Genomic DNA, 24,091 nt, shown 5'->3' with positions numbered 1-24,091 from the left:
GCCATGAGGAGGGACAGATTTGACTTGTCCTTATACTCTAAGCTGAAATACCAGTTAGCTTTCATTATGAATGATGCACAACTATGAAATAGTACAAAACTAGGGTATACTCAGGAAAATTGCAGTATATCTCAGTTTTCAGTTAAAAGAATTGAAGGATTCTTTAAATAATACCTAGAAAATGGAAGATGCTTAGAATTGTGTATTGAGTAAAAATAAATATTTTTAGAACTTAACAACTTTTAGCATTTAATTTCCTACTTATCTATTAATAGACACGCTGTTAATAGGTTTTTTTTTTTTCCTTGCTATTGGTTACCGTTACTTTTTATGGACAGATATTTATGTTAAGTCAAGCAGAAAATGAAACGGATGGTTGATAAAACATAAATGTTTTTCCAGTCATCCTTTTCATTAATGCTGTCAGTTATAATAAAGATAAGCTACCTGCCACACCTCTGAAGTGGATCCAATCAAGCCTACATGATTTTACTAACCTTTACTAAAATTTACTTGCTGAGGGTCATAATGGAGAAACTGCTTTGCTGGCTCAAACAGGTTTATTTGATCCACATTTGTTCTACATTGTTGCTCTTAAAAATACTAGTCGTTCAGAAGCAGTCAGAAACATTTTCTAGCAGAAGAGATAGTATTTAAGATCTAATGTACAGCTGAAACTTAAAATAATGAAAACTTTTTGTGGCTTATTATCAGAAAAGATTAGGACTGAACGTTATATTAGGTCTGTTGTAGCTGTCTGTAATTTAAAGGGAAAATTAATCTATCTCCTTTACTTTTTTAATTGAGTTAGACTTTCTAGACAGGTTACGTAAGAGCTAGAATGTTTTCCTGCTACATACTTTTTTGAAAAATTTGAGTTGTCGATTTTAAAAATAGAATTAAACATATTGTTTACAAATATGTTGTGTAATCAGAGTAATTCTAATGCTTCGATAGAGTGTTTAAGGAACTGGCGATTTTTATAGTGATAACTCATAGATACTAAAACTTTAGGACTGTTTCTACGAACACTTATGTGATACTTTTTTGAGGAAGTCTCAGCATAATAGACTAGGCAGGTAGATCAACTTTACAATGATTTTATCTGAAATTTGGAAGAACTTTAATCAGAAACAGCACGAAGGAGTGTTGTCTCAACATAATGTAGCATGTAACAATGCTATTACTGACCTAATTACTTGTTAAATGTAGTTTCTCATGGCATAACTGATCAGTAAAAATAATGCAACTGAAAACTGTTCCATGGATGAGTTTTAGATTACCATATTAATGAGTGGTTTCAAAGACTTAACACTAAGCCTGAACACATATGGAAGTATATTCGGAAAAAAATGGATTTCTGTTCATTCATCTTTAGGTATAATATAGTAGTGCTGTCAGGTAAGTTATATTCGGACAGGAAAAATAAAAATACCTTTAGCTCTATTCTCCAAGTAACTCAAGGGAGATGAATTTCTTTTTAAGGAGAGGCCAAGGAAAATGAATGAAATGGCAAATGGCCTAAGAGATACATGAAAACCCCTTCAGATTTACTCACTGTATACTTCTTGTAATCAAAACACTTCCATTAACTAAAGCAAAAGAATATTTACAGCACCTTTAGTTACCAGTGTTTTAGGTATATCTCTAATGTGGTCTTAGAACTCTGCATTAAAGCATATACAAGTGTAGTGAAAATAATAGTGAAAACGTGAATGTTTTGATAAAAAGATACTTCTACATTAGCATGTTGATGGAGGGGACCCTAGTTGAAATGGCAGCTTGGAAATTTTACTTTAATTTCAAGTCAGGAGTTTTTGTAGCTCATATGGGTGGATCATCTGTTGTGCTATTGTTTTTATCTGTTAATGGTTGTGGCCCTTCTGGCTTTTTGACTTGTAGAACACAACTGAATCAACTGTCACTGTGGAGACCTTAGATGATGTACCTGAGCATGTGCTTAGGGGGCTTCCTGAGGACGTGAGGCTCTTCCCATCTGCTGTTGACAAGACACGTCTTGGTGAGTGCTACAACTGTGAAAAGAGAATTAAGATTTTTACACTAGCTCTTATAAATTACAGTTGCTGTGAAAGTTTGGTGCCCTCCTGTGCTGAGTAGAGATCACGTCTGGTGGATTTATCTGAAATAATTTCTCTTGGAAAGAGTGGACAGCTTCTAAGTTTCTCCAGCATCCCAAGATGATGTTCCTAGAGCACCAGAATTGGGGTCAAAGGTGGACCAAAATGCAAATAGATTAGGTTATGAAAATACTGACAAGTTACTTCACTGGCACATTTTCACCTATAGCACTTTCTTACTAGTTTTGAGTTTTGCAATTATCTTACGGTTGTCTCTCTTTAGAATGCTGCATCTCACTGTCCAATCAATATAAAAAGTTTGTAAGAACAGATTCAGTGCAGACATGAAAGCTGCTTTATGGAGCAAAGTGTTGTTTCTGTAATATGTCCAGAATGCTTGGCTGCTTTTTTTAACAGAGTTTAACATGGGAGAACTTTGATGGAAGTCAGAATTGTAGACTGGGTGCTTGATGTTGAAAGCTGGTAGTTAGAGGAATAAGCCTGACAATAGATGCATTACTGTTAGTAACAACCTTGGAGCAAGGTTAATCTTTTCTAGTATGAAGCTGATCTAGCATGGTCTGAATGAGAATGTTATGTTTAATTAGCAATTATTTGTCAATCTGTTCTTAGTTTTTGTGCTGTAAAATGTGAAATGCAGCTGTCCATTTTCAGTTTGGTTAAATCTTGTAAATTAATTTTTGGGCAGATGCACATATTTTAACCAGTCCTAAATGTTTTTTTCCTTCAAAATATACTATTGATTAGTTTCACAACTTTTGTGAGGGCTTCATTTGCCCAGCATTGTTTCAGAGAAAGCAAGTAGGAATTTTGTTTTAATAACATGTTCACCTAGCGAAACAGCTGAAATCTGGGACTTTACAATGTAAAACCTGTAATGCTTTTATGGTATTTGAATATCACCTGGAGTACAAGAAAAATGGAGGTTGTTTTTTGTCTTCAGAGCTACAGTAGCCTGTGAGCAAAGAATGAAACCAGGTAAATGCTTGAACGTTTCATGACTGTAGTGAGTTTTGGGGAGAAGATTGCTTGAATTCATTTTAGTAAACTTCAATTTCCTTATTGTGATCTTTAATATTGTAGAATGCTCCCCAGTCTGAGACAGACACATGTAATGATCTTAAGAAATAAGAATTGTGAGCAGAAGGTTTGCTTGAGATAAGTTAGATTAGTTTAACTACTGGTATGTGTCTCTTCAGGTGTCTGGGCAACAAAATCAATTTTAAAAGGCAAGAAGTTTGGACCATTTGTTGGTGACAAGAAAAAAAGATCTCAAGTAAAGAGCAATGTATACATGTGGGAGGTAAGAAACAGCTTGTAAATGGAAAAAGGTATCTGTCACTAGGTCAATATTTTGTATTTAGCCTTTAATTTTTCCAGAGAATGTAGAAACAGACATGATGGGGAAAAAATTGCCATCTATCTATGTCTACAGTTACAAACAGTTATTTATAGACACTTGGATTGAGCAACCATTTTGAATTACAAAGCTTTAAACTATTGGCATTGTTTGAAATTGCTGTATTAATTTTCTTTTATACTGTCTCTGGATCGCACCTCCTCCTAGGAGTCTATTGCTGATAAAGCTTTGCTATGTCGACTTGAACCCTAACTGATATTCTTTCTGGAACTGAGTACTGTCAACTGCTTATGAAATTAGGAGGCTATGGAATGTCTTAAGGAAGCCACAGCACTCCTCCTCATTTAGCTCTTTGAAAGCCAGCTTTGTTATGGGAATTGGTTTTGCTTTTGGAGTTTTTATAGAAGTTCTCAACTGTTGCAGTATTTCTTGTGCTACTTGTGCTTGGGCTTGCCTTAAAGCAAATGCTGTCTGGACAGCTGAATAGCTCTTTAAGCTCCGCTGATAGTCATAAGACCTTGGGTATTATGTAGATTTCAAAATGTAGGTGCCTTAATCTGGAGTTGAATCCCATCTGCGGTGTCTTTAAGGCAGTTCATAACTACTTCCGAAGACTTCTTCAGTCTTTCTGAAGATATATACAGCAAACGGCTTTAGCAAAGTGAATGGTCAAGGAGGGGCAGGGATGGAGGAACTGTGGCATAGCATGTTCTGGATCAGAACTTGCTAGTTTACAGATTTTTAGGTTAAAGATACTGATAGTAGTCATCCTGGCCTCTGGCCTGCAAAAATTGAGCTGCATAAAACACTGGATACATGTGCAAAACTTAAGGTTAATCCCTATCAGAGGAATTGGTCTAGAACAATTTCCCATAAATGCAAATTCATATTAGGAAAGTAATAAAGTGTTCAAGTATAGTGTTTGTTGCATTGAGCTAATATTATCACAAACTCCACTGCATAAGGTATCTCCAGTTTTGATCTGGTACAAGAACACTTAATGAGATTGAATCAGTCAAGTAAATTATTGACCTTGCAGTTGCTTTTCTCGGTGCTGGGTTTTGAATGTTCTCAGTGGATATGTCCTAATATTTTTTAAATTTGTGTTGAGAAATGATAGTTGCAAACAAGCTGTTACGAAGTTTCATAGTTTGCAATCCAGGCGATAATGGCTACCCTTGCTAGATTTGAAAGTAATTGTGTGTTGCTTTAATATTGATTTTGGAATTAGAAAAAAGCAGTTAAAATGAGACTGCAACAGTTGGCCCCATATGCTGATACCTGAAACCGCTCCAGAATCTTAACTGTTAGAAAATACAGTTTGTAAAAGGGTGGTGGTGTGTGGGAGTAGTTAGGTTATGGACCTCCAACTAGGAGAACAACCTTTTCCGCAAGAATCTTGTTTGTTTCTTTAGTGAAGTTAATCTGAAGAAAAAGTAAGGCTTCTAAAAGCTGGCATCTCCAGTAAATTTTAATAATCTTGAACTGTCATGCTAGAGGATCATTCTGAAAAACATGAGTTTGGCGTGTCAGTGTATGCTTGCCATGTCTGAGGAGAGAAATAGCGACTTGAACACATTTTCATTTTCTGTTGGAGAAAAGCCACGGATAGGAAAATGACGGCAAGTGACTGAAAACTGAGGGAAATGCCGTCTGCCGATTCAGAATGACTGGCACAACTGTGCTGAATGATCTTTATTGTGATTCACAGGAATCACTTAAAGTCACAATGTTATATAGAGGAGTTGGAGCTATTTCCTTTCTCACAGTGCACGAGGCTTTTAAACAATATTCTGTAAATTAGAAGTTTCAACTGAAAATTAATAAGGTATTTTGTTTTGTGCAAAAACTGTAATATTAAGTAATATAAAAACATAATAAAGTAATATATAAAAAAAGTAATTAAGTATAACGTTTTGCCATATATTCCATACCTGCTAACTCTTCCACAGCATTGTTTGGCTCTTTGCTTCCATTTTAACCAAAAGGATTGCTTTTACAGTCTTGGTCTGTGAAGCTGTTTATGCTTTCATATTGCAAGGGCTGGGTGTGCTGATGAACGTTCTTTCAAAAGTCAGCTGATGAAATCCATGCTGGAATAGTTTAAGTAAGGAAGATGTTTTCTGTTTGCTTGGAAAGAAACTAAGATGATTTTGGTATATTTATTGAAACTTTACCTTTATTGATAAAATTCTATTTTATTAAACCAACAGTATATCAACACAAAAGAAATAAAATTTATTAAATGGTTCTTGTTTTAAGCTGTTGTAGAAATGTATTTGAAATTGAAAATGTAAAACAGTTTGAAAAGACTTAGAATTACTTGTAAAGTAGATATCAGAAACAATAAAAAACTACGACATTGTGTAACAGAATGGGAAAGTTATGGTGAAACTGCAATTTTAGTTTGTTCCTTATCTGCAGTGGTGCTCAGTGAATGTTGCAGGAGGTAATGAGCTAGGGAGGCTGGGTTTTGAAAAGACCTCTTCCAGGCAGAGACTGATATTTATAGACTTGACCAAAAGGAAAAAAAGCAAATAATAAGATATAATTAAATTGCATGTATTTTTCTTTTTTTTTTTTTTTTAAATAAAAATCTGTCAGCTGCCCAATACTGAGACATTGTGTACCTGTTAGTGTGCCTGTGTTCTGAGACAAAGTAATGGAAGAGTGATAGTTCCGGTTGCTGAACAGTGGTGTGTTCTTTGGTTTGGAAAAAGATGTATAGCATCCACTGATAGCTCTTCTTGTAGACATCTAACTTGGATTATAGTAAGAAGAGTGGGAGATGCATAACATGTCTTGAAAGAGAAGCAGAGTTGCCTGTCATCAGAAAATAGCGAAGATGTCAGTAACCTTGCTTTATTGCAAGCTGTCTTGAAATGTAAAACAGGAGTAGGTGTTAAAAATTTTTCTCCAAGAACAGAAACCAAAGAATTTACCCAGGATCTTGGAACATGCAGAAGTTTATTGACATGGTCAATTTTTAAGGTGATCACAAGATTACTGAAAGGTTAAGATTTTATTTAACAGCCTGAAAAAAAGATTAAATATAAATTATGCTTTCCCTTTTTAAATAAAGCAAATGCTTCTAACTTCTACATAGTTACTTTTCCCAATTCATCAGATAGTAAAAATAAAGCTCTATTGCCTTTATACCTTAAAATCAGTCATTTTACTAAACGCGAAATCTAGACAATAATTTCAGGCTTGCCAAACTGAAAAATATTTTGGCTTTTGAGCCCAAAGCCTTTGGAGAAGGGCTTGCAGGCCAAAAGTTACTTTTTTTTCCCAGTTGTACCAGTTCCATTAAAAAGACTGTGGAAGACCAGCGATACTCCCCTTGAGTACAACCCCTACCTCTGCTAATATCCTTTGCGTTATCTCTGTCCTGAGATGATAACTACTACGTTGTATAGCTTTAAAATGTGTAGTGTTTTAGTGCATGTACACTTCAGTGTCAACAGTTGTCCATTTGCTTAATGCTATTTTTGTCTCATAGGTGTATTACCCAAACTTAGGATGGATGTGTGTTGATGCAACTGATCCAGAGAAAGGGAACTGGCTACGGTATATAAACTGGGCACGTTCAGGAAAGGAGCAAAATCTTTTTCCTCTGGAGATCAACAGGACCATATACTACAAAAGTTTGAAGGTATCAGTGTCTGAAGAATCGGTTACTGCTCTGTTACCTTTTATTATTAATACTTTCCCCCTTTATTCAAATCCAATTTTTTTGCTATTTGTATTAAAAATGTTTTGAAACATTCTACGAAATATAATTAAAATGCTGCAAATGCTACATTTCATTGGTCTAAATTCTTCGGTGCCAATGCAGTTAACATTAAGATCTACTGTTAAAATGTAGGATATGTATGAAGACTTCAGTCTTTCTTGTTGGTTAATAATTTGCTGTAGCGCCAAATTTGATACAAACTAGAATGCAGAACTATAGCAGATTACGTAAAATAAATGTTTTTCTATTCCTGTAGATACTGAGACACTTCCTACTGAGGATTTTTTGCAGAAATTGATTATTTTTATGGTCTTTGCATCGTATGACAAAGATTGGTTGTCAAGACACTTTTATAGGTAGCTTCATGAAACAAGTTTTCCTGGTTTTATACCATTCCGGTTTCATTCAGGGAGTGGGGGGCAGGAAAAAGGGTGTAATTCCTGGGGCATTTTATCTCCCAAACCAAGAAAAAGAATGGTTTAACTATAAGTAGTGGCAGAGTATGTTAGTGTTAGAATGTTGGGGCTACAAAGTATTATTTGAACCTCTGATCAAGAACCTACTAGCAGTGAGTATATATAGCTTGACTTAGTTTTTATTTAAAATGCTTTTGTGGTTTCTCGGTATATGCAGCCTTGCTGTTATGCTATTGCTCTTTCTTACATTTCCTTCTAGGGCCGACAACATCTGTAAGTAACTGATCTTCACTTAATAAAAGAATGAGTTGATACCATGCAGTTTTGAAGTTTATAGGGCAGTGTAGCAATATGTAAAACTGTTATATTTTAGGTCACTCAAACTAGATTGAAAAAACCCCAAACTTCTAAACATTTTCTGAACTTTCTAATAGCTTTGAGGTAGCATTCAAGTAGAGGTTTGCTATTACCAGCCAGACTATTGACTTCTCTTCAGTGTTTATTCACTGAGGGCAGGCTCCCGACGTGCATCTGTAGCCAGCTTAGTTTTCTCTAGACACTTTATCTTGGGTTGCCTCTGCCTTTGCCCATGGTCACATTAGTTCATTAATGTAAGTGTGCTTTTGGAGTCTCTTTGACATTTTAAATTTCTTCCTCATGGAATCTTTTCTGCAGAGGTTTTAGTCCTGATAAAGGCAAGCATTCACATATTTCAAATTTGTTTTCTGATAGATAATATTGTACTTTGGAAAATAATTGTACCACTAAAAGAGTCCAAGCACTGCTAACGGAATAACAGATACCTTGCCTCAGCATTTGAAATATCTTTTTGTTCCTTTGACTGTCTTCTCTTGCGACCTGATGAATTTTATCCTAGTAGGTCTTGCCAACAAGATCATGCTGCCAAGCAGCTCTTTCTGAAGACTGTTAGAGCAACCTATAAAGATCAGTTTTATTGGTTTTAAAAACTGTCTGGGTTTTGTTGCAGTGTGAGATTATGAATTTGGGTTGCGAAGGGGTTCTTCAAAGAGCTGTCTTCAGCAGGCTTTATTTGCCCCTGCAGCAACCACTTAGATATGTGTGTGCTGTGGGATTGTTTATTAGCTTCAGTTCAGTGTTGGCAATACCAGTCCCAGTCAAGCTTCTGGAAATTCATATTGGTGTCTGCACCATATGCTAGTTGGAGGGAGTGTTACATCAGAAATGGCATTACCTCCAGGCTGCCTCTGCGCAAAGGCTTGCTGCTGTACCTCTTCGAGGCCAGCATAGAAGCAGCAGCTCTGAGTAGTTTTGGGCTTGGATGTCGCACAAAGTGGGGTGCTGGGACCTGAGCTGGTATAGAACCATGGAGTTGTTTCTGCCCTGTAGACTTAGTTCCAGGAACACAGTGCGGACATGCTCAAACTAGTTCTGCATGAGCTAGGTTGGGATGGCTTGTATTAGTAATCCCAGCTTCACGCTGCTCAAAAGTAACCAAACTGTTTCCAGGACCAAGTTAGTCCAAGAAGCATTGCAATCGTGTGCTCCTGCTGTTCCTTGATTGTCACTACATCTAAGACAGAGGTAACTTGGAAGGCAATTTAAGAAGTGGCTGTAGAAATGTCTGAGTTGCTTCACTATGCAAAACTAGGTTATCATGTAAAGTTTAACTTTGCTCCATATTGGGGAAAAATAGCTCACAAATCTGTAATAATGAATGTTGTTAAAAGTGCATATTGATATTCTAATTATTTTTTGAACCATCTATTTCAATATATTTTATTCTCTTCTCCCACCTTTTAGAGAAGTGATAGGTAAGGAAAATTCTGATCTTGCTGATCTGTGATGATTTTTGAAGTGAAAGCTTGACATGAGATTGGACAGTTTTCACTACCATTAAACATTCAGCATTCAGTCAGCATACTGATAAATCAGGTCAAGATTTAGAAAGTCACATTTTGTGTTTTTTAATTGCACAAGTGGACTATTGTATTTAAAATATTCCTATTAAACTACAATATTCTGTTTATTTTTTTATCCATTCCAAGAATATGAAAACCGAAGGAAGTCATTAAGAAAGCTTGTTTTGTCTAGTGTTTTGTAAACTTATTTTTCATTATTTAAAGTGACAAATTTATAGTTACTATGCTTTTTAAATAAAGTTAGTGTGAAGAAATTGGAAGTTAAGCTGCAAGTGACTGACAGTGTAGGAGAAGTATAATGTAGAGGAGGAGATTTTGAATGTGTGGTCTCAAGAGCAAGTTACTGCATTAAAGCATTTGAATACTGTCTGTTGTATCAGTTTTTACTATCCTATACCTTAGAAACTGCAGGGAAGAGTCATACCTTGGGAAAAAAATTGTGCTGTTTTCTGCTTTCTTTACAAAATACGGTTGCTTATACATCTGCTTTTTATTTAAAGCTTGTTTTTTTCTCACCTGTATCAGAGATGATGATGTTCTTATAGAGTCTGTATCAGTCTTAGGTTCACATCACACCTTACTGATAACTGAGACAAAAGAAAGCATGTAATAAATAATCTTATACGTCCTTCTCTTTCTGCATATAATGTGTTATGGTGTATATACACTGCCATTTCAAAACTGTTGTACATTTACCAGTCAGGTATGTACACGTGGTTCCTTCCTGGTCTTTATGATAATTCATAAATTTAGGGGAATTCCATTTGGTGATAAATAAAGAGCACAGTTTTTATTTACCCCCAAAGGAGAATTAGAGTGGCTTGTATGTCATTTTGTTCTGCTTGACCTCAAAGCATTTAAAATATTGTCATAGGTATTTATTTTTTTCCCAAGGTTTTCTTCAGCTTTTTGTGGGTTTCTAATTTGTTAGTTAAACAGGCTGATTTCCAAGTTTCATTGCTAAGATAAGCAAAGTCCAGATTTGCTTGGTGTAAAAGAACCTCAAAACTGCACAGAGCTTTAACTTCCCTGTTGTCTGCTGTAAATGAATAGGAGTAGGATAGAACTTTTAAGTGGGTACAAACAAATATTCTTCTCTTCCATCTTGTCTTTATCTTTACTGAAGGACTGAGGATATTTGTAGGCTGCTTTGCATAAGCTTTCCCCAGGATGCATATATGACAGTTGTGATATTTTGATGAAACAGCTTAAACTCATTATGGGGTTTCAGAAGTTTTTCCTGCCTCTCCTAATGAAATAAGCTAGTTAAGTGGTGTTATTCTGCACATGGTACAGGACTTTGTAATTCTTGAAGAAGTAAAATTGCAGTGAAAACTCAGTTTCAATAAGCCTTCTACATAAGCTTGGCTGTGAAACTGTCCTTGATTAAGGTGAAATTAATTTGTTTATGGAAGAATGTTCTGTCAAACAGGTTTATAATAACTCAGGAGCCTCCCTGTTACATACAATATGAAAAATGCACACAAGTACTAATGCCACAAACTGTCCTCTTTGGTTACGTTTGGGGAGATAAGGCCATATCCAGGTGCAAAACCACAATATCGCAGTAAAATGCAGTGTCTGTGGTGAAAAATATATACTCCAATAAGGTCAGACAGGCAAATGGCTATCTCAGTCTGTGCAAGACACACTGCAGTGCTTGTATGTGTACAATGAATTTTAGACAATCTGTGCTAGAACTTCTTAGGATATAACTGGTTAGGATATTACTCTTGAAAATAACAAATTCTGAAATTCTTTTAAACCTTCTGAACAGAAAAAACTCAGATTAAGGAATGCTAAATGTTGCAGGTAAAACATAATGCACCAAAAAGTATGTGGGAGTTACTAACCGAAGGAGCCTTTCCAAAATTCATACCTTTTTTAACCAAGCTATCCCAACCTGACACTACTACACAAACAATCTGTAGGTAATAGTTTGGAGGAGGTAGGGTTTTGGCATTGTTATTAGAGGGTGTCATCAGTAAGAGATGGCCATGGCCGTTTCTCTAGTGTCAGAGTAGTGGTGGAAGTGGCACTTGATCAGTGTAGTCCTTTTCTCGCTCGTATTGCTGGTGAGGGAGCCGTTTTAATTGTCTGGTTTTGAAGCTGCTGCTGCATCTCATTTTAGAAGTACAAGGTTAGAGGGCTTAATTTAGATTCTAGAGTAGTTACACCAAAACTAAATTCATAAAGTTGAACGTTAGTTCCAGCCGTGCAGCTAACAAATTACGTGCTTGTTATCATTGTGTGTTTGCATTGCCTAAAATTTTTGCCAGCTCTTTGCTCTGAGTTTGTGTACTGTTTAGATGATAAGTTGTTTGCATCAGACAACTCTTCTTCATTCCTTGCTGCTAAACAGCTGCAAAATGGGATCATGCAAGTAGGTTTACCACTATTTATCCTGTCGGGCCTCCAGAACTGTTAAGGAAGCCAAACCATAGGCTTTGCTTGTATTACAACTTAAACACTTAACATAGTTGTTGAGATCTTGCATCTCTTGTTGTTCCGGTGGGGGGGGTGTAAAGATAACTATCACCTTTATCAAGTGCTGTGAGACCTTCTAAAAAAAAAAAAAAAAAAAAAAAAAAGTGCTCTAGAGGAAACAAATACTGCTATTGTTCTTGATACAAAAATTCCCTTTGGTTTCAGCCTTGAAATAATAGCGTAAGGATACCCTTTGCTCTAATGTAATTACTCTAAAAATAGTGTCTTATCTCCACAAGCCCAATGTTCCTTAAGCCCTGGAAAAAGGGGGATTGTAGCTAAGGTAAAGGCAGGCATTTAAGTTGATTTTTTTCTTGGTTTTGGATAGAATGCTTCAGGAATCGGAGAGATAATTGCGAAGATTTAAAAAATAGGTAGAAATGCATCTTTAGTCTGCAAACTTGGGGACTTAGTAGTTTGAGTCTGATAATGTAAGGAGCGTGTGAAATAACCAGAGAAACTAGTATTGATCAGTTCGGTGACAGTGCTGGGAATGTGAGTAGTAATTGCAGTGATACCTACTTGACTAATTTGGTCGTTCCTGTGCATTTTCTAATTGGATTAAAAAATTTGAAATAATAAATTTGGAACGGCAAACAAGTCTTTCATTATTGCGATTAAGTGGATCTCTCTGATGTGTAATAGCTCTCTCTGTTCCTCTGTACTCCCTTTACTCACTACGACAGTCTTTTCCTGTACCTTTAGATTTTGTTCCAAATTCCAACTTTAGTGGATGACTGAACAGTTTTTACTCACTGTTTAATGCTGTGTGTAAGGTAGGTGTGTTTAGCTGGAGTAACGCTGCTGGCTCCCCGAGAAGAATTCAACTGTAAATAGCACTAGTGATAAACACCGGGGATTTCACTGCCGTGAGTCCGGCCTGCGCGGATTTAAATCCACGGCAGGATTCGAGACAAACCAGAATCGGGCTTGAAGTTGCCAGTCTATTTAATAATTGTGTATTACTGTGTAATTAACCGACAGCGCTGGCGGAGAAGGCCGGTCTCTCGGGGGCAAGGCGCCCTCGTTACGGTCCGAAAGACGTCGGGGAGGGGGCGGGGGGGGGGAGGTTGCTCGGGTGCTGCTTTTCCGCGGGGACCGGCCCCGTTTCTGCGCGGGTTTCCTTCGGTCCCGGCGGGGGGGGGAGCTGGGCGCTGCGCGCCCTCCGGCCGGCAGGGGGCGCGGGCGGCGGCGCCCTTGGCGCGCGGGGCGCCGCGGGCTGCGCGGGGCCACCGCCGTCGGCGCCGCCGCCGCTCCCCCCGCCCCGCGGCCCGCCGCCAACAAGCCGCCGCCTGATTGGCGCCGCGCCTCTCTCTTCTCTCCCGGCAGCCAATCGCGCCCGGCGAGGAGCTGTTGGTGTGGTACAATGGGGAGGACGACCCGGAGATAGCCGCCGCTATTGAGGAAGAGCGAGCCAGCGCCCGGAGCCGGCGGCACTCCCCGAAAGCCAAGAAAGGTAGGGCCCTCCCCGCCGCCACGCGACGCGGCCCCCCGGCCCTCCCTGCCGCGACGCGCCCGCGGCCCGCCGCGGCCGGCCATGGCGGCGGAGGAAGGGGGGACGACGACGACGACGACCCGCAAACTTTTGCCGGGGGGGGGCGGCGGCCGCCGTGACCTTCCCCCGCCGCCGCCTCCCGAGCCGAAGGGAGGAAGGGCCGGGGTGGGGGTGGGGGGGGCCCGCGGAGCGAAGCGTGGAAGTTGCGTCGTCTCCCGGCCCGTCTGGAAAAGTTGGCCGGGGCGGTGTGAGAGGCGCGGGGCTGTTTTCGAGGAGCGGGTGCTGCGCGGGGAGGGAAAATGTCTCCGAGCAGAGCCGGGGCTGCGCCGAGGGCTTGGTCTGGGGGGGCTCGCCGGGAGTGTGGGAATGCCCTTTGCGCAACAGCGCGCCAGGTTGTGTCAGCCTTCTTCAGACTACAAACTTTTTTGTGTGGGTGGGGTTGCTGCTAAAATTATTTGCAGGCAGCGTTAACAAGTGAAGTGTCGCCGAGGAATGGGTTTCTGTTACGCGCGAGGGTCGGTTTTTTATTTACTTCGGTCGAGCGCTGGTGCAGATGAAAAAGTAAGGCTTTGCTATTTTTTCCGTGGGTTTTAATTTCTTGTTACTGTTAGGGTAGTGGTGATCTCGTTGGTTATGAAATTTTGCAGGCAGCGTGAGTGACTACTTTTGGCCGACTTCGGCAGCAGAGGAAGGATGGGAGAACAATTTCGGGGGGTAGGCACGTTAGTCTTTACGTAAATATGTATGTCAAACCAGAAATCCATTATTTTTTCCGTGATTAATTCAGTAGTGATATCTTTTAGAGTGCGTGTGCCTCCACGCATGGCCTTATATAACTGACATTTTGGCTACCGTTTTAGGCCAAAATCACAATAGAAGCTATCACTTACAGGGAGTAAATAGAAGAAAGTATTTACAGTTGTAGCACAAGGGCATCTATTCCTCTTGTAGGTGAATATGTATATTTTGGAATTCTCTGAAGGTTACAACCGAACCAAAGAAGGAAAGGGGATAATATTTTAAATGGCATCGTTGTAAATTTTTTGAGCTTAAAACATAGGGCCTCATCTTACTTGTGGTGCAGTTGACTGTGCAACTCACACTGGGAACAAGCTCAAATATTTAGGAGAACAGTTATTATATAAATTTTTTTTATTTTAAAGATTGAGGAGGGGGCTGGGAGAAGGAAGTGGTGCAAGACAATTGGTTATTCTTTTGAACAGTAATTCGTAGGTTGAGCTAATATAAAATGAAGTTCAAGCACTGATTTTTATTTTGCTGCCTGTAATGATAAGCATATTTAGCACATATGTAAGTAATGCCTGGTAAATTAGAAGCTGTATTATGGTTGTTCCTAAATGTACATTATCTTAGTAAATAGAATTTGTGTGCCTGTGATTTACCTGAAAGGCTAGAAAAACAACTTGAAAGAATTTGGTTATATTATAAATCAGAAAAGCCAGACAGAATAATTTCTAAAGTAATTTTCCATGGCACAGGAGTTTTATTTGCATTTGTGAAGTTATAGATAAAAATGTCAGTAAACTAATTTGGTGGTTCCTGGGTTTTGGTTTTGTGCTATTTTGTAGGTTTAAAGTTTTAACTGTTATGGGGTTTACAGATTTCAGACTGTCATAATTAGGAAAAGTTGATCTTTTCCCCCATTTTGTAAACATAAGCTCCTTATCAAGGCTCACAAACATTAAAAAAACCCAAAAACCCAAACAAACAAAAAAACCCCCAAACCAACAAACAACCCCAAATACAATATAGGTGAGGCATTTGAGAATAACCAAGAATAATTTATTTATGGAATTATACTCCTGTATCATGAAGCAAAAAGACCAAGTTCTTAGTATTTAGTTGCTTTGAATTGTTATGATTAAAGTTTCAGAATCCATGCTGTAAAAGATAAGGCAATTCATAGTATGTGTCTAATTCTTTTCTAATACTTGCATATTTTGAAATTGTATAGTTCTATTTTTAGTAGGTTCCATTGGAATTATTTTTACTCCTCTACATTTACTCTCAGTTATTTTAGTATTTGTAGTAACATCTGCTAATATTTGCAATTCACAGCAATTTTCTTATAAGAAGCACAACTTTTTCTGCTGATTTGATAGCAGTAGCTGCAGTTAGGATTCTAAAATGGTTTCTACTGATGTGCCGCCTTTTGCAGATTCAGCTATATCTCTTGGACATGGAAGTTTCTTAGCCCTGGGGTTGAGGTTTTATGGGGAAAAAAAAAAAGAAATTCTGATAAGCAGGATTAAAAAGTAATTTTTTAAAAGAATAATTCTAACTATATGATGAAAGGGTGGTGGGAAGAAAAAGTTGTTGTGACTTAACTTTATACATGTGAAAAACTGGGAGTCAGTACAAGGTAATCTTTTAGATTAAATACCAGTTTAAGAAACTTGCTAGAGAGTGGCTCCTCCAGAGGGTTGTGATACTTGAATTTATTAGCTACCTAAACAGATCAATTAATTCTTTTTTTTTATAAACTTTATTTTGGCCTGTGTTGCAGGTTGTCGTCTTAGACACTGAGGAGAAAATAGAACTAAGAAAGAACTGCCAAGTTTAAACAACTGTGAATGAGTGTGTCCTTTAGAAACATTTTCCAGAAAAGTAAACTGACAGTTTAATACCTTAGAAATTACTAGGCAAGACATTATTTGAGAAGTGTATTATAATTTAGTTATTCAAAACATGCAGTTATTAAATAGCTCATAATTATTCTCTATTCAGTAAAACAAATATCCTTTTGAATTTTTAATGCATCTTAGGCCTTGTCCTTTGACAGTTAAGATAGCTATCGTTTGACAAATAGTCTTGTTTCTGCAATTTATTTAATGAACTCTGATTATATCAGAAAAGGTGACCATTTCACAGGTATTAAAAATGTGATGTCTTTTGCCCAATCAATCAATCAAGGCTTTCATTATTGTAAAACTTTTCTTATTGCAGTAGGAATACTTGTTATTTCTGAACAAATCCTCACATGCTGTCAATTCAGACTGTTTTACCATAAGAGGTAGGCCTTACTAAATTTTGGAAAGTTGAGATGGCATTTAAGAATCAGCAGCTGACCAAGTTTAGAGTAGACACAAAGTACAGATTCAACTGTTTTCCTTGACCTTGATCTGACCTCTGTTTGCAAGTGATTACTGACACAAGGTTCATAATCTCCTTTAGACCATATTTAGGATGGCACCTAGCGTTCTTCTCCATGTACCATTTTGCTCTAATGTGTTTGCAAAAGGTGGGATCTTGGTTATGCTTTAGTCGTGTTTCTCAAAACTCGCCTGCTGTTTACTTGCACAACTTCTTCAGCAGTTCAATGTCTTGCATATTTTTGTTCTTGTAGTCTGCATTCAAAATACTTTATACCTCCCAGGTGTTAATGTTCAATAGTTACTGCCTGGCTTGGTTGTGGGTTTTGATAGCTGGAGTAAATCCTTTACATCTTTCTTCTACTGTGCACAACAGCTTAAGAGTCCTTGAGGAAAAGAGGCAGTTCTTACTAATTTATTTTTATGCACTGAAACATTGCGTGTTGTTGCTAAGGTGATGAGTGCATTTGAGATTTAGAAAGAAATTTAGTAGGATAAAAGGATATTGAGGGAGGGAATACAACCCAAAAGAAGGAAAACAACTTGGTGAACTTGGGTAGCATCTAAGATTTTTATCAGAGCCAACCCCGGTTATCTTTGACATGATTACTACATGGTTAAGAGCTAGCAGCTGCCATTGCATGGTCAACAACTAGCAGAAAAATGATCTAGTTTTTTTGTTGCTTTTGCATTTTCTGAAATTTCATTTATTTGTTAAGCGTTTAGCATCTGCTTCTCCCAAGTTGTAGTTAATATGCCTCTGTCCTGCCTGCCAAGCTTGTAGGAAAATTTGTTCAAATCACATGCATTAGCACAAGATTTTTCATTGATTCCCTTTTTAAGGAGTAAAAGAGAACAGCTTGGCTTTCACTTTACAGTTGAATTCATGTGTCCATTAGAGGAGTAGCGTGGACACTTTTTTTTCTCTCATCAGGATATTTCTTCCTTTATATAGGACAGTAGTAATATGTAGTAGTAGAAAGCAGTAATATCGAAGATGAGTGTTTCCTTCACGAAGAACACTTTCGGAGTCTCTGGCTTCAGACCTTGTCTTCCTTTCAAAAATAACTTTTCACTAACTAAATAAAAACATAAAAAAAAAATGGTCATACATAAAAATACCCAGTGGTTTTATCAGGCTATAATCTGCTTTAAGGTGCTAAGTAGGCTCCAAAGTGTAATCAAACAATGCTGAAATAATCTAGGCAGTTTCTGTTATGGATTATGTGGCAGAACAAAAGTCTGTTCTTGGAGGAAGAAAGATACTGATGTTACACAGGATAAAAGTTTGCTCTGCTACATGCTTGTGAATAATACCTTCTAAAAAACCTTTTTTTTTGTGGGGACGGGGAGGGGGAGAAGAGGGCAATGTTTTACTTCTTCTGTGCTTATTTATCTCTCTGTGGTAGTGGTTCCATGCTGTGCTGCTCAGCTGTATTTGTGTCTTAGCTGTGTTCCACTTAGCACTTTATCTAGGCAACAAACGCCAGTGGCATAATTCGTACTATTGTCTGGAATGAATACTGCATGTGCCTCTTTCATATCTTCTGTCTGTACAAAGTCAGGCTGTCAAGAGGGGAGGGAAAAAAAGTCTGTAATTTCATTTTACCAAAAGCACATGCTGCATAAGGCAACTTGAGTGGGAGTCTGTCATGAAACCAAATGACCTCTTAAAAAACCCAGTTGTGTCACCTCTTAAAATAGAGTCCTCTATTGTAGTGTAAGCAAAACCCCTGAATTGGGTTCACCTTTATCTTGGACAGCCCCTGGTGATTATTTATTGTAGTACAGTTTTAAAGTCTCAAACCATTGCTAATAAATCTTTTAAAACTTTACTACCTTAAATGGCTCTACTGCTATCATAATGTTGCTACTTCCCATAGTTCTTATGAGATTTCAGGGAGAGCATGAACTATAGGGTAACTTTTTGTAAATAATACTGTCCCAGAGATAGTGTGAGATTAAGGTGGGTGAATTATGAATCAATTATCATCTGTTATAAATAATTATTATTACTTGTTTTATATCAGTCTGAATGCAAAGTGCAACTTTAGGCTTCTGCTTCACAGATTCTAAATAAATGCTGTCGTAATAAAAGTTACATGGGATTTTCTTTTGTCTATAAGTGTGACTTGCTGAAACTGTCAAATTGCTGCAGAAAAGGGAAATGTAAAGATGAAATGAGCAGGTTAAATTCTGTGATAGTAGAAATCCTTGCTTTTTTTTTTTTTGTTAATACTTTTATAGGCATTCTCACTTAGTTCTAAATAATTAGCTGTACTTGAGAGTCACATAAATATGCATCCTGTTTACAAAAGGTAGGGCTTGGATTGCCATCTGGATGTCATCACAAATGGAAATCACGGCCAAATGATGCCCTGATGTCTGGTTTTTAAGTTAAATGAATTTATTAGGCTTGCACTTGGAATAAGTTTAAAAGTTTACTTCCAAACAGAAAAGAGCTTGTGAGAAAAATGATTGTGTATTAATTGGAATGTAGCTTATAGAAGGATGTTAAAATTCTGTAAGTTGCACGTTTGCAGCAAGGATAACATGAAATTATATTCTTACCTAAGCTCTGTCTCCAATAGATTTAATGAAAAACTTAGGAACTCAAGGCTTCAAAATTTCCTAGCCAATGACTGGGAAAAAACAAGGGAGGAAGGAGAAGGTCAGCAAGATCACCTGGAACAAAACCTTAAAATGAAGTTTACTTTGATTTCCCCAAATTGCACTGATTTACGAGAAGAATTCTGTAACCCCAGTTAAAAAGCTGCATCTGGGATGTCGGGGAAACTGTATCTCTGTGGCAGCTTCTATCTCGTGAATATCTAATATATTTGAGGTCGTCTAACCAGCAGAAATTTTCTTTCATCTGTCACAAATGGGGCCCTTTGAATAGGAGACTCGTATTACTTTAAATTCCCATCTTCACTTCTACAGCAACGCCCCCAGTTCCTATGCTAGCTGCTGCTCTGAGCTTTCCCGAACAGCACAGTGAAATTGGTATGATTCATTCCAGCCTTGCTCCTGCCTACGGGTTTAAGAATAGGAGAAGATAAGCCTTCATTTCAGAGGTAAAAAAAAAATTAAAAATTCACCACTAATTTGCATGTATTGACACCTTAAACTCCATATTTCTAAGTATAAACTTTTGGAAATATGAGGCCTTAGCACATTCAGTTATTAAAAAACATGAGTGTTTTTGCTTTAGTCAGGTTGTATCATGTTTATGTGAACATTGGGAAACTTGTTTACTTATGTACTGTAATTATAAGGTTAGGGAAGGCTGTAAGGTTTGCTTCTTCTTCAGAAGTCTCAGATGTACTATTGTGTATACACTCCCTTTAAAAGTTTCCACATGTGCAGCTGGTAATGGAAATCCACAGGTGCTATCAGTGTGCTCTCTTGGCAGTGTGGGACTGTCACTGTTATCCGTGTATCATGGTATGTATTTGTACTAGAAGTGGGATCGGACATCCTGATGTTTGTAGTTCGGGGGCCCCCCAGCTTTGTCTACACAAGCATCTGGCTGGTGATGCCACTAAGAAAGCATCATCAATGTATAAGCAGAATTTATTTAGCAAAGGGCTTGAAGGTGGTCAGGAATGCAGTGTAAGGACTCAGTGCTGATTATCAGATCTTTGTTAAAACAAGTACTACAAGCACCTTGCATATTCTCTCAGTTACTTTATCTCTGTGTTTTTTTGCCCTTAACAAATAATAATCTGGCCTTCATGATTGTAGCAGGTTGGCATGTTTCTAGCTACTAACTTATTTCTGGTTAGGGCAAATGTATATATTTGTCTAACATAATAAAAATATTTTTCTTGGGTTATTTGGTTATTCAAATTCTAAAGTGCTTCATATTTTTCTTTGGCTTTTTCAGCCACCCTTCCTTACACTATTTTTTCCAAGTTAAAAAAATAAAATAAATCTAGACCACAGTTGCAGCATTTCCTAGCAAATTTGCTAATGCTGTCTTCAGTTACATAACCTACAGTGGGAAGTGAAATAAGGCACCAGACAGCTTTCTAGTATTAATCCATTTTTTTTCTGTTGATCAGGTTAGCTTTGAAACAATGAGTGACCTGGAAGAAAAGCAGCTTGGTATTCCACTGCTAATATTTTTTTAAATTAAGCCAGTTTTGAAATTATTTTTCTCCTTTCTTAGGAAAATACTTTTCTAATTTTCCTGAAAATAAGTTAGAAGTTACTAAGTTTCTATCGAAATGTTACTTTCCTTGCAGAAATATTTTATTGTATTAGGATTTTCCAAAGCTTTCTTAGAATATTCTCTTCTGAATCACAGAAGTCTTTAAATGCTTCTGCGTAGAAAATGTGGAGAATATTTGGTGATTGCCATTTTAGGGAAGAGCTTTGAGGTAGATAGATAGTTTGGAGGTTATGTTCCAAAATTGGAAGGGGGTGAATTCCTGCAGAACAGAAGAATAGACACTGTTTTCTGAGTGAAACGACTGCTTTTTTTTTTTTTTAATTCCCTTAAATTACCTATTTTATGATTTAGAATTGTCCTGTTGCTTATAGCATACAAGAGAGCAAACTCAATGAGTTACTGACTGCCTTACCTATATTAAAGTGTTTGGGTTTGCTGTGTCACTTAAATCTGGATGACTTTTATTCACATGAATAATCGTTTCTTGAATTCCTTTGCATTACCTCATGTTAAGTCAAGGGTTGACCAGACACTGTTGTTCTTTCTATGGTTTCCTTCCCTCCTGTGCAATCTCCTACTTCGTTTTTTGTTTTATAATAGGAGACTCTGGCTTTTATAGCGAACACAAGGTAAAGTCAATGATTGAGTTTCAGTGCATTCTTATTTTATTTACCTCTAGCTTGAATCATATCTTAATTTAGAGAAGGCTCTAAGTTCTCCTTGTAATGAGAATCTTCCATACCTTTTAATAATTTTTACTGCCTTTCTCTAGGTGTTTTCTTTTTATGCTTCATCTTTTCAAAACCATTTGAACAATATTACTCATACTGATTCTGTATCATTAATGGCACTAAACTTTTTCAGTGCTTGTTTTTATTACAATTTACCATAATTTTGCATCGACCATTTATTTTTCTTGAATTGTTTACAGGGAACATTTACACTGAGGGCCTATCTACAGATGTCCTGTGTAATTTATTATGCAGTGATAAAGAAGCACATTTAACTTAACTTCAGGTGTGTGCATACAAAATTTTGATAGCTGGTTTATTTATGGGAAGAGAAGCAGGCTCCATTTGTGTGTGTGAGAGCTGTTTTCTTTAATTGTGAGATCTCCTTTGTAAGGCAAGAGGTGTTTGTAAAGTCTCTCTGAAGATTCTCATGTCACTGGATTACGAAACTGCAAAATATCAAAGTAATTTTATATTCCACTTATTAAGTATTCAGTACATTTTCCGAATGAACAAAAGGAAAAACAGTTGTCAGACCAGAGTGTATTTATTTATTTATTTTTTAGATCTGTCAAACCTTCAAATTTATTTTGTTATTCCTGCCAAGAGCCTTACACAGATTGGCGGGAATGACTTTGTTCTGAAGAATTCTCACTGGCCTGCACTTGCTGTGTCAAGTTCGTCAAGGAAATGTTATAGCAGTCTAGGTTTTTATTTGGGTTTAACAGTGACTGAAATAAGACTCACTGGTATTTCAACTTTTGTAGCTAAGAAATTAGATAATGTCTGACCATCAGATATTCAGCAGCAAATATTTACTTACCTTTATACACTTTTTCCCCTGGACTAGGCAAGCACACTATTTATTTGGATCACCAGGGCATGTAAGTTAGTTAGGATGAAACTTTTAGAAGCACTTATGAGCTTACCAGGGTTGCTGTTAAAGAGTTAATTTTGTTGTCACACTTTCTATCAGAGTTCTGCAAGAGCATTTGATAGACTATGATTAATGCTTTAGAACTTCAAAGAGGCAGTATTATTAATGCGACGATTGACATGAAGTTACTCTAGTGAGAGTATTATAATAGCTGAAAATTTATCATCTTGATTATTATTACTGCAAAATGCCATGGGAATGGGTAATCAGCCATACATCTATTCTAACTTGCATTGAGAGCCAGATGCCTCACTTGAATCTAGTCGAATATGAATTTTGTTTTATTTGGCAGTCCATAAGAAACAATTTGATTGTTGAATGGGAAAGGAAACAATTTGATTGTTGAATGGGAAAGACCTAGTGTTTCTGAAAGTGACTTGATTCATATAAATTTTGGTAAATTTTCTCCTGTATTGCCCTCATTCAGAGCCAAGGCCAGTGCAAACTTCCTTCTGTTGCTGCCAGTAAAGTTGGAAACTAAGTGTCTAGGTAGTGTAAAGCAGCTCAACTGCAATGATGCCTGACCTCTCTTTAGCAGTAAGTTTGTATCAGAATGTTAAAACACACACCTTTGAGGTAGAGTCATACTCTTAAAAGGAAACATGTGTGATACTGCTGCCAAATCCTAGAGTTGTCTTGGGCTTTTACCAAGGAGCAGGTCATACTAAGTTTCAGTGAGTTGAGTAAAAAATTGACTTTCCTGCAAAGTGTTCTATTTCAAGTTGCAGGTAAAGAGCAAAGAGTCCAGTGTTTCAAATCTTACGGACCCTTGTGAGGGATTGCAAAAGCAAAGTGGACTTTGTGCTGAAACTTCACTCACAGCTACTGAATCCTTAACTGTTAAGTGTCAGCCTCCAGTCTCTCCACTCTCATATACCAGAGCTATTTTTTTTTTTCTGGTTCCTTGCCTGCAAATGAAAATGTCCGAGTTACTTTTCAGTGACCTTTTTTTTAATTCTGTTTTAGTTGACATTTTATGCTATGAAAAGATGTGTGCAAAAAACTTCTACACCTTTAAAGTCTAGTTTGATCTAAACAGGTTAATCAGGAATGTAGCAGTTAACTGAGCAAAAGACAAATACATTTGTGCTCTGACTGGGGTTTGTTTTCACTTTATTTGAAAAATGGAGGAAGTTGCCATTCCCTGTGGTGACTTTATGAGCCTATTGACCTTTCTTCATTTCATAAATTAAGCAGATACCAGTTTGCTGTCGTCTGGTTTGGGGCAAACTATAAATTTAGTAACTTCTGCTGTTGGTTCTTTTAACAAAAGCACCAACTGTTGCTGTTGTCCTGTAGTACTCTCTTCTACATCTTGAGAAATGCACTGATGGGGCAACTGGAGCATTACAGTTGGAGTTCCTTTGGAAATATAATTCAGTATATCTTCTGTTATCAGAGAAGACTGAAAAGCATTTCTCTAAGAAAATATCAATGGGCTGCAGCTGAAATGAATGAAGCACTTGGTTTCACAGAGAAAGCTAAGCAAATCTTTCGCAATTTCTCAGCAGATAAAAATGATTTGGGGACTGTACTGTACATTAAATGAGTTTACATAATGTTTACCCTCCTCCTTTATCTACTTTTATATACTAGAAAGGACCTGCGGTGATGTTCTGCCATATGACCCTTGGATTAT

At 37.4% G+C, this 24,091-nt stretch overlaps 1 protein-coding gene across 6 annotated transcripts in view; it reads left to right on the top strand.

Moving 5' to 3' along the window:
- PRDM2 (PR/SET domain 2) overlaps positions 1-24,091 on the top strand; it is a 74,427-nt gene that overhangs the window by 14,605 nt on the left and 35,731 nt on the right. For all 6 annotated transcript variants that reach the window (XM_069782430.1, XM_069782433.1, XM_069782434.1 and 3 more), the window contains 4 exons: positions 1,903-2,020; positions 3,299-3,402; positions 6,962-7,114; positions 13,329-13,455. In XM_069782430.1, coding sequence (XP_069638531.1) covers positions 1,903-2,020; positions 3,299-3,402; positions 6,962-7,114; positions 13,329-13,455 — 502 coding nt within the window. The remainder of the gene's footprint in view (positions 1-1,902; positions 2,021-3,298; positions 3,403-6,961; positions 7,115-13,328; positions 13,456-24,091) is intronic.

The sequence above is a fragment of the Haliaeetus albicilla genome, chromosome 4 (genome assembly GCF_947461875.1).
Source record: "Haliaeetus albicilla chromosome 4, bHalAlb1.1, whole genome shotgun sequence".
NCBI classification, from domain to species: Eukaryota; Metazoa; Chordata; class Aves; order Accipitriformes; family Accipitridae; genus Haliaeetus; species Haliaeetus albicilla.
This window is presented reverse-complemented; position numbering and strand designations above follow the sequence as displayed.